Here is a 10,845-nt window from a genome sequence, read left to right as displayed (position 1 = left end):
GTTTTTCTTACAATCGTCGTGCTGGATTTAATCATAGTAGCAGATTAATGACGATCGAGAACGACGTATGTAGGTTTAAAATTGATTAGAAATTAATTGTGATCGATGAATGAGTACACCTTTGCTGTTAAAATTAGTTTTTCTTCGAATTTTATTAACTGTGTGATGACGATGAGATTATCATTGACGTGAAGTCGGCCGTTTCATGTAATTATAGTAGTACTCGTACGTTATCTGCATGTTAAATGAGGCGTGGAATTTTAGATTTCGTGTAAATGATGACTTGTTGTGTTTGAAAAAACGCCATTGGACGTTCTTTAAATTTGCTAAAACAGTGAATTTTCGTGAATAGCAAAGTTCTAATCGTATTTTTACGGATTTTATAATTACTAGTTGTAGATCGACGCGTGCATGAATATGATAACTAGGTAGATTTACGTTTTGTATTGAAAATGTTCAGTTCAGAGAGAATGATGTTCGCGTTCTGTGGAATATGATTTCGAACGTGAAAAACTGAAAAAACATCATCTTTCAGTAGTAGGTAGTCGAATTGGCTGCTGATTGATGCTGATGCTTCGAAAACCATCGAGCTAGAGAGTTCAGTCGTTCGTCGAGGATGTCGTTGAAAAAATGTAAACAGTCTGAGTCTAGTCAACGTCAGCTGATGGGACCGTAAGTTTGATAACACAAACGAATACTCGAAAATCTGGATTCAAAATTAGTTTTACTGGTCATCTTGAAAACTTGAGAAAGTGATATGAATCCAGACGAATAATTTGATCTGTTTGGATGTTTTCATCTTTCCAGATCAATTCTACATATAAATCAAGGAATTTGATATTTCGATAAAGAAGCATTTTGTATTGAAAAAGAAAGCTCAAATTCGTGATCAGAAGCCTCAAAATTATCGTAAGTCATGATTAGTATTTTATCTAAGCTCAGGGAATGATTACCTATACGTGATTTTTCACTCTAACCTCAATAATGTTAATACGTTGTGTGATCCAACGTTCGAAGAAACATCGTCATTCAATTCTTCGTGTAGAGAAATATCCAAAGATCCCACTTCGATTGATAAATTTTGAGCGAAAATACGAAATTTCCGAGAAAAACTTGAGATTAATTCGTGGAAATTATAGTCCGGCACATGACAATAGGAGTAATTGCACCCCCGCCCCGATCCTCCGGGACAACTTTTTTCTCAAAGGGGAAGTCCTAAGGAACATTTCTAGCCCTTGTCCTAAAAAAAAAGTGGCCCTACTTACAAAATGGCGGTCATTTTGATTGACAGGTCAGCCGAAATCGCAGGTTTTGCGTTCCAACATAGGACTTTCACGGAATTTTTTAAACCGTACAAAGGTAGATGGAAAGAGCAGGCAAAAATTCATCACCTGTCAAAATTTCAAGTGCTTAAGTGCCTTTTTCGATTTTTGGTGAATTTTCAAAAATCAAATTTTGGCCAAAATGTGAGACAAAAATCAAAATTTTACCAAATTGACCTAGAAATCTGAAATTTGGGTTATATCCTATTTTCGACCTGCCAAATCGATTGGAAACTGTTTCAAACCGTTTTGAGCAGTTCTGGAGCCTCCAGTACATTTTTGAAACTCGAAATTCTCACAAAATTCCATCAAAATGAGTTGGAAAGCCGAAATTCATTCTGCAAACTAATTTCAATACGCTATGAAGTCGACTGCAGGTGATTTTCAAGTCGTTTTGGAGCCTCCAGCGATTTTTTGAAAATTACTGGAGCCTCCAGCAGATTTTTGAAACTCGAAATTCTCACAAAATTTTATCAAATGGAGTTGGAAAGCCGAAATTCATTCTACAAACTAATTTCAATACGCTATGAAGTCGATTGCAGGTGATTTTCAAGTCGTTTTGGAGCCTCCAGCAATTTTTTGAAAATTACTGGAGCCTCCAGTAGATTTTTGAAACTTGAAATTTACCCAAAATTTCATCAAATGTGGTTAGCAAGCCGAAATTAACTCTGCAAATGCAAACTAATTTCAATACAATATTATGAAGTCGACTGCATGGTGGTTTCAAGTGGTTCTGAAACTTCCAGCTTTTTTTTCGAAATTTCAATTCTCCTAAAAACGCGATGAAACTTTTCGAAAAGTCACTGGTGGCTCCAAAATTACTTAAACTCGCCTGAAGTCGTCTTCAGAAGGTGTTAAAATTTAAGTGCAGAGTTAATTTCAGGTTGCTAACCCCATTTGATGAAATTTTGGGTAAATTTAAAGTTTCAAAAATCTACGGGAGGCTCCAGTAATTTTCAAAAAATTGCTGGAGGCTCCAAAACGACTTGAAAATCACCTGCAATCGACTTCATAGCGTATTGAAATTAGTTTGTAGAATGAATTTCGGCTTTCCAACTCCATTTGATTAAATTTTGTGAGAATTTCGAGTTTCAAAAATCTGCTGGAGGCTCCAGAACTGCTCAAAACGGTTTGAAACAGTTTCCAATCGATTTGGCAGGTCGAAAATAGGGTATCACCCAAATTTCAGATTTCTAGGTCAATTTGGTAAAATTTTGATTTTTTTCTCACATTTTGGCCAAAATTTGATTTTTGAAAATTCAGTAAATTCACCAAAAATCGAAAAAGACACTTTAGCACTTGAAATTTTGACAGGTGATGAATTTTCGCCTGCTCTTTCGATCTACCTTTGTACGGTTTAAAAAATTCCGTGAAAGTCCTATGTTGGAACTCAAAACCTGCGATTTCGGCTGACCTGTCAATCAAAATGGCCGCCATTTTGTAAGTAGGGCCACTTTTTTTTTAGGACAAGGGCTAGAAAGTAGAAATGTTCCTTAGGACTTCCCCTTTAAGAAAAAAGTTGTCCCAGAGGATCGGCAGGGGGGGGGGGGGGGTGCAGGTGATCCTTATGCGGGCCCTCCGACTATTAGGGTTTAATCTGTATTGATATCAAATTCGTACTTAGGAGCCTCAAAAACGTGCATTTTGATACGTCACTTGAAATTTGAGTCAATTTTTGAGTTTTGGACCTCCCCTTCAAAAGCTCATTTTGGGGCTCACGCTAAAATGATATCAAATTCGTACTCTGGAGCTTCATAACCCTACACATTTTGATGTGCCACTTAAAATTTGGTTTAATTTTTGGGTTTTGAACCTCCCCTTGAAAAGCCCATTTTGGGGTTTCCGTCAAAATGGCATCAAATTCGTGTTCAGGAACGTCAAAAACGTATATTTTGATATGTCGAGTGATATTTAGGCCACATTTTTAATTTTGAACCCCCTCTACTGAAGCCTCGTTTGGGGTTTCCTTCGAAATAATATCAAAATTCGAACCAGGAGTCTCAAAAACATGTATTTTGATGTGTCACGTGACTTTAGGTTCAATTTTGAGTTTTACCCCTTCTTTCACGAGGCTAATTTCCAGTTACGCCTGAAAATTACCTCAAATTTGGATTCAGCGCCTTCAAAAACCCCTACATACAGAGTTTGGGTTTAATCGCTTGCATTTTGTACGCCCAGCTCGAAAAATAATTAAGTTAAGTGTAAAAATGAGTTTTGCGCCTTGTTTTGTGAAAATATGCAACCCACTCGACGAATCAAAATTACTGCGAAAGGCCAAAATTAAGTTTCAAAATATCCGCCTTGAAATGTTTGGTTATGCAACCCATTTAACAAATGTAAAATGCCCGAGTAGCGTTTAAACCGCTCGAAAAAGTGGTCATGTTATTAGGAGAATAGAAGATATTAGCAGGTCTCTGAAAACTATTTTGAACCTTCTGCCTTGATACAGTTTGGTTATGCAACTTATTCGACACAGCTAAAATCGCGGAAAAGCCATTAGAAGTGTAAAATATCAGGCGATGTTATTAGGAGAATATAGGATATTAGCAGGTCTCAAGTACCAAAATTTTCAACGGACCTAGTAGTTCGTCGATACTCCGATAGATGGCAGCACGCATCCGTAAGGGATTAAATTTCAGATATTTTATATTTTAGCCAAACTAGTTTCATAATATACCGATAGATAGCACCAAGCATCCGTGTAAAATTCAAATTCCCAAATTTTGAAAATTGAACGGACAACGTAGTCTGTTTTTTATTGGCATAGATGGCGCCACGCATCCGCGTTAAATCAATATTTAATTGAAAATTGACTCTCGAGTAAAATTTTTCCGCGTTTCATGTGTACACTGTACGTAGGGGTTTTTTGATACGCAGAGTCTATTTTTGAGATTATTTTCACAGCAGGGTCAATATTTACAGGTGAAATGGTCATTTCAAATTGGAAATACCAATTTTAGAATAATTTCTAAGTCAGGGGTTCCAAATCTGAGGTAATTCTTCACAAATATTCAGCAAAATACACACCTAATACATAGGTACGTTAAAACTTCATATATGTAATACGCTTGAATATGGATAAGTAATAATTTTTGAGCACTATTGAATAAATACCTGTTACATAATCTTACGTAAAATATCGTTGATTTTCAAAAAAAAAAAAATGAGGGCAACACACACCACACATTATACTAGGACAAATCATCCACATAATGATTGCAAAAGGTATCACAGACGGCTAGTCAAACAATATTAAACTACATAAGTAAGTAATTAAAAATACTATCGTAAAATCATCGACTTAATTATTACAACACGATCATATTTTTTAAAAATGAAAAAAATTACATAAAAAACAATAAAAACAAAATACATAAATGGTGAGTGGTAAGTATACGAAAATTAAAAAATTCAGATAAGCGTACGAGAAGGGGTTCCAAAAATAGGAGCTCTTTTAAAATACATTCGATGAGAAATCACCATCTAAAAGTTGGTTCTTGATCAATCTGCAAACAAAAAACAAAACGTTACATTAATTAGAAGTCAGCAAATGTCATAAAACGTGTTATTTTCAAAAAAATAATTCTTGGCTCAATTTTGAGCACCAAAACGAGCCGTTTTCAAGGGAACCAATAACTCTGGGGAAAATCTGACACCGGAAATGAATTCGCTGGCCCCAAAAACCCTCTTAGCCAAATTTTCAGCTCAATTGGTGACTACAAGTTTTTTTGCCCAAAAAAATGCATGAACTAACCTTTGCATATTTTGGATTTTTTTGATTTTCAAAAAAATCGAGCAAAGGGTCGTTTTCGACTAATTTGAGGTCGCCGAATCAGAATCAGGTGTTCATTTTGGTCTAGGCATCCTGCTTCAGTGAGAAATTGCGACCATTTCGCCGAATAAGAGTCCGATCGCAAAACGAAGGTCATTGTTGGATTCAGCGTGCTCACATTATAGTCCGGCATATGACAATAGGAGTAATTGCACACCCCCCCCCCGCCGATCCTCCGGGACAACTTTTTTCTTAAAGGGGACATCCTAAGGAACATTTTAAAGCAAACTTTCCAAAAAAAAAGTTGGCCTTACTTACAAAATGGCGGCCATTTTGATTGACAGGTTAGCCGAATTCGCAGATTTTGCGTTTTAACACAGGACTTGCACAAACTTTTTCAAACTTTACAAAGGTAGATCGAAAGATCATGCAAAAATTTATCACTTGTCAAAATTTCAAGTGCTAAAGTGCGTTTTTCGATTTTTGATGAATTTTTGAAAATCGAATTTAGGCCCAAAATGAGGGAAAAAATCAAAATTTTACCAAATTGACCAAGAAAGCTGAAATTTGGGATATACCCTATTTTCGACATGCCAAATTAATTGAAACGGTTTCAACCCGTTTAGAGAAGTTCTGGAGCCTCCAGCAGACTTTTGAAACTCGAAATTCCCACAAAATTCCATCAAATTGGAGTTGTAAAGCTAAAATTTATTCTAAAAACTAATTTCAATACGCTACGAAGTACTGCAGGTGAATTTCAAGTCGTTTTGAAGCCTTCAGCGATTTTTTGAAAATTCCTGATGCATCCAGCAGATTTTTGAAACTTTCAATTTTTACAAAATTTCATCAAATGGAGATGGAAAGCTGAAATTTACTCTACACTCCAATTTTAACACCCTCTGAAGACGACTTCTGGTGGATTTCAAGTCATTTTAGAGCCTCTAACGACTTTTTTGAAAATTACTGGAGCCTCCAGCAGATTTTTGAAACTTTAAATTTTCACAGAATTTCATCAAACCAAGATGGAGAGTTGAAATTAATTCTGCAAACTAATTTCAATTCGCTACGAAGTTGACTGCTGGTGAATTTCAAGTCGTTTTGGAGCCTCCAGCAACTTTTTGAAAGGTTGTATGACGTTTTTTTGGAAAATTGAAATTTCCTAAAAGTAGCTGGAAGCTTCAAACCCATTTGAAACCACCATGTAGTCTGAGAAGTAAATTCCAGCTTGCCAGCTCCATTTGATAATTAATTAATGTTGGGGAAATTTCAAGTTTCGAAAATCTACTGGAGGCTCCAGCAATTTTCAAAAAAGTCACTGGAGGCTCTAAAATGACTTGAACCCACCTGAAGTCGTCTTCAGAGGGTGTAGAAATTGGAGTGTAGAATAAATTTCAGCTTTCCATCTCCATATTTGACGAAATTTTGTAAAAATTTAAAGTTTCAAAAATCTGCTGGAGGCTCCAGTAATTTTCAAAAAAGTCGTTAGAGGCTCTAAAATGACTTGAAATCCACCAGAAGTCGTTGTCAGAGGGTGTTAAAATTGGAGTGTAGAGTAAATTTCAGCTTTCCATCTCCATTTGATGAAATTTTGTGAAAATTTAAAGTTTCAAAAATCTGCTGGAGGCATCAGGAATTTTCTAAAAGTCGCTGGAGGCTTCAAAATGACTTGAAATTCACCTGCAGTACTTCGTAGCGTATTGAAATTAGTTTTTAGAATAAATTTTAGCTTTACAACTCCAATTTGATGGAATTTTGTGGGAATTTCGAGTTTCGAAAGTCTGCTGGAGGCTCCAGAACTTCTCTAAACGGATTGAAACCGTTCCAATTGATTTGGCATGTCGAAAATAGGGTATATCCCAAATTTCAGCTTTCTTGGTCAATTTGGTAAAATTTTGATTTTTTCCCTCATTTTGGGCCTAAATTCGATTTTCAAAAATTCATCAAAAATCGAAAAACGCACTTTAGCACTTGAAATTTTGACAGGTGATGAATTTTTGCATGATCTTTCGATCTACCTTTGTAAAGTTTGAAAAGGTTTGTGCAAGTCCTGTGTTAAAACGCAAAATCTGCGAATTCGGCTGACCTGTCAATCAAAATGGCCGCCATTTTGTAAGTAAGGCCAACTCTTTTTTTTTGGCAAGTTTGCTTTAACCCTTAAAGACCTAGGCTAATCCTGAGATGTTGTGTGAAAATGCTTTCAATTTCCTGAATTAGATCATCACAAGCATCACTTTAACCCACAGTTTGCCCCCCAGCCGCCCCTTAAAGCCATCTTGTAAAAGCCGTACCGATTTATTCAATTTTCCTTGAAAACCGAGAGAGCAAAAACCGCAATGAGGTCAATCATGGAACTGAATGATATAGTATCATTAGGTGTACTGAATGAGTGAAAGCATATCCCCAAAGAACACCCCACCCCTTTTTGGGGGGCAAATTTTCAAAAAAGTTGGGATAAAAAAATTGGATCCATGCTCCATTTTTGGATAAACATACTGATGGTAGACCCTTCACAAAATGAAATCATGAAAGGTGTGAAAATGGTGGACCAGAGCGATTTTTTGAAAATTTGATTCGCTTGTCTCGATAAAAACCCGAAAAAACAGAGCATGAATACGCAAAGTACATAATATGGGAAATATTATCAAGTAGGCTTGAAATGACAAAAACAAGAATTGAAAGGAACACAGATGCTTTTAACAGCACATAAGTTCAGATAATCTACAATCCACCCATCAAATCTGTTTATCACTCCGTGGATATTCTTTCTCGATATTTGTCACCAAATAGTTACATCCTACAAAGGTTAGCAGTACGATTGTTTTTCTGCAGAAATATCGAAATAGGTTTATCTACCACTTTGAAAAGCTTTACACAGTCAAATTGCAGCACTCCCTGGCATTTCATAATGTTCAAGCATTCATGAAGAAGTCACTATCCCTCCTCGATCATAGATAATGTAGTTCTACATCATGAAAATTGCACGAGCAGAAGTCGTCGTTTACAATCATGAGATTGTGTCTAGCTTATGACTACAGGATTCAGGGGATTTGAGATTCAGTAAAAAGCTTTCAACTGTTGTTCAACCACAACTCTGAACTTTTGAATGTTTTGAGAAATTCCTGCTGAAGTTGATATTCTTTCTCGATATTTGTCAACAAATAGTTACATCCCGCAAAAGGTTAGTGGTACGATTGTTTTTCTGCAGAAGTATCGAAATAGGCTTATCTACCACTTTGAAAAGCTTTACACTGTCAAATTGCAGCTGTCTCTGGCATTTCATAATATTGAAGCATTCATGAAGAAGTCACTATCCCTCCTCGATCATTGATAGTGAAGTTCTACATCTTGAAAATTGCTTGAGCAGAATTCGTTGTTTCCAATCATGATATTTCATGATGTTGAACTACACTATCAATGATTGAGGAGGGATACTGACTTCTTCATGAATTGCCGGACTATTAGTCAGAAAACGTCATTAGAAATGCAAAATCTGACAACTTTTTTCCAGCTCATTTTGAGTCCAAAAAATGGCCAATTTCCAGCAGAAGAAATTTTGCGACCTCAAATTAGTCAGAAAATGTCATTTAAAAAATGCAAAATTTGACAACTTTTTTACAGCTAATTTTGAGTCAAAAAAATGGTAGGTAGGTAAATTTGCAGTAGAAGGAATTGTCTGCAAAGTTCTGTTTTTGCCTAAATTGTCAAAAAAATCTCGTTCGTGTCAAAATTGTAAAAAACTTCCAACTTTTGTAAAAATTACCAAAAAAAACTCCTGCTTTTGGCCAAAATTGGCAAAAGTTCTTGTTTTTATCAAAATTATCCTGAAAAGTCCCGTTTTTTTTTTTTTTTTGATTTTTTAAATGTTCGTCTACACATGGTAAAATATCAAGTATTTCTACGCCAAAACTTCAACGTATGAATCACTTATGAATGTTGCTAGAGGGCTGACGACGAATGCAAAGCATATTATATGTACAGAACGCCTATGTACATTATACATGCAGTATACGCAGACGAACAAATAATGAAACAAAGCTGGCGTTGGCAATAGCGTCAAAGTTTTCGTAAAATGAGATTTTTTCAACAATCGCTTACGACAATCTAAACACTTTATTTACTCAGCTTACTCAGGTCCCTAAGAAAATACAGCGCAATGAATATGTGTTTTTTGCGATGATTTCACTTCGCATTGCCACATTTTGAAGGATTTTTTCAAATTCGAAACTAGCGTAAAATAAAACGAAATCCCAATTCTAACCACATACATATATTTGACTGTTGAATAGAACGTTCTTGTATCTTCTAGAGTCATTATTTTTTCAATGGATTCGTTTCAGGTTTCATTTGCCAGCTTTTTAATTGCTGTGCTCATCCAAGAAACCATTCCATCAGGTAGGACTCATCATGCACTCGTTTTCTCAAACTTTTTTTCATTTTTACAAAAAGCCATGTATTCTTCATCATCGCTGTTTCACAGAGTTAAACACGATAACGATATGGAGAACTGGACTTGGGCCCGTAGCTGTGCTAAAGAAACGCGACTCGCAGAAGCTGCAGCTTGCAATACCTCGCCTATTCAGAATGAATCAGTATTTTGCTGCTTATGATTACGATGATTCTAAAGACGAAAACGGTCCCAAAGAAACAATGATGGTCGCCTGCCCTGCGAGGACTTTTGGAAAACAATTCGAAATAGAAGAAGAGTGGAGAAAAAGACCTGATATAACGTCGGAAGACAGTCAGCTGTTTTTTTTGTCCGAACATGACAATTCAAATTGCTACAGATCAGGGTGAGTGCCTAGTTCAAGTTTTAGTTAATACTGAAATAAGTATTTTTAATTTTCTACCTTTTGGTAAAAAAAAATCCTTCAATTACCCACACAACTTATGAAGATAATCCACGAGAAAAAAAATGTTAACGTGTACATATTTCTTAATTACTTCATTATAGATTCGTACCCTCGATTAAAAAAATTGAAAACAATGACAGCGAAGTGAAATATTGCACGCAATCGCAATCAGAAATATATCAAGTTGGATTTCCGGTAGAATATACTTGGATAAAAAATATTATTAGCTTTCTTACTGCTCAAAATATTTATTACAATATTAATCATCTCAGAATTTCAACGCCTTTTTTCAGATAGCAACTAAAGAGGAAGACGATACGGTAATTTCATTCATTAGTGCACGAATACCAACCAATTCGACTTATTCCCAATACTACATTAACTATGTACTTTATTCTTTCCTTTCGACTTTAATGTAGGAAATCCAATTCTTATCTTTGTACAAAATATGCTATTCAAACGTCGAAGCAGAAAGTGCTACACGATACTCAATCCATCGTATCGAGTCTCCTAGTTTGCTACTTTTAAATACAATAGAGGAACTTCCGGACCTTAATCCGTTAGAAGACCAGAATAAGTCTTTTATAGATGCGAGCATAAGCACAAAAGAGCTTTTTGAAGAGAAGGTAATTAATAAGTTTTCAATGCAAGTACCTATATCTAGGTTGTGGTGTACCCAAATGTTTGAATGGTCATTAAAATCATGATTTTTTTGACCACTCTGAAAAAAGCAGGCTGGATCTTTTCCTGTGCAATTTTGCCAAAAGTTACTTATTCGTTAACAACCGGGTTACTTCGACAAAGACAAACTTGATTTTACCAACAAATTTGACATTTGGCAAAACAAAGGAACTTTTTGGAAATTTTGACAGAAGCAGGATTTTTGGGGCAATCTCGATAA

General features: G+C 35.7%; 1 protein-coding gene across 1 annotated transcript; it reads left to right on the top strand.

Annotated features, from left to right (window-relative positions):
• The first annotated feature begins 70 nt into the window (after positions 1-70).
• On the top strand, positions 71-10,761 carry LOC135848224 (uncharacterized). The gene is made up of 6 exons (XM_065368062.1): positions 71-909; positions 9,432-9,486; positions 9,572-9,884; positions 10,046-10,139; positions 10,238-10,264; positions 10,364-10,761. The coding sequence occupies exons 3-6, from the start codon at positions 9,676-9,678 to the stop codon at positions 10,649-10,651; spliced, it is 618 nt and encodes a 205-aa protein (XP_065224134.1). The 5' UTR covers positions 71-909; positions 9,432-9,486; positions 9,572-9,675; the 3' UTR covers positions 10,652-10,761.
• Positions 10,762-10,845: the final 84 nt, after the last annotated feature.

The sequence above is a fragment of the Planococcus citri genome, chromosome 5, assembly GCF_950023065.1.
Source record: "Planococcus citri chromosome 5, ihPlaCitr1.1, whole genome shotgun sequence".
Taxonomy (NCBI): Eukaryota; Metazoa; Arthropoda; class Insecta; order Hemiptera; family Pseudococcidae; genus Planococcus; species Planococcus citri.
Note: the sequence above shows the minus strand (reverse complement) of the source record. Positions and strands in the feature narration are given on the sequence as shown.

Excerpts from the sequence above, each read along its gene's own strand:
- LOC135848224 (XM_065368062.1), top strand. The coding sequence starts at position 9,676 with ATGAATCAGTATTTTGCTGCTTATGATTACGATGATTCTAAAGACGAA. Across the intron at positions 10,140-10,237 it reads TATATCAAGTTGGATTTCCG|ATAGCAACTAAAGAGGAAGA; the intron begins GTAGAATATACT and ends GCCTTTTTTCAG. Across the intron at positions 10,265-10,363 it reads CTAAAGAGGAAGACGATACG|GAAATCCAATTCTTATCTTT; the intron begins GTAATTTCATTC and ends ACTTTAATGTAG.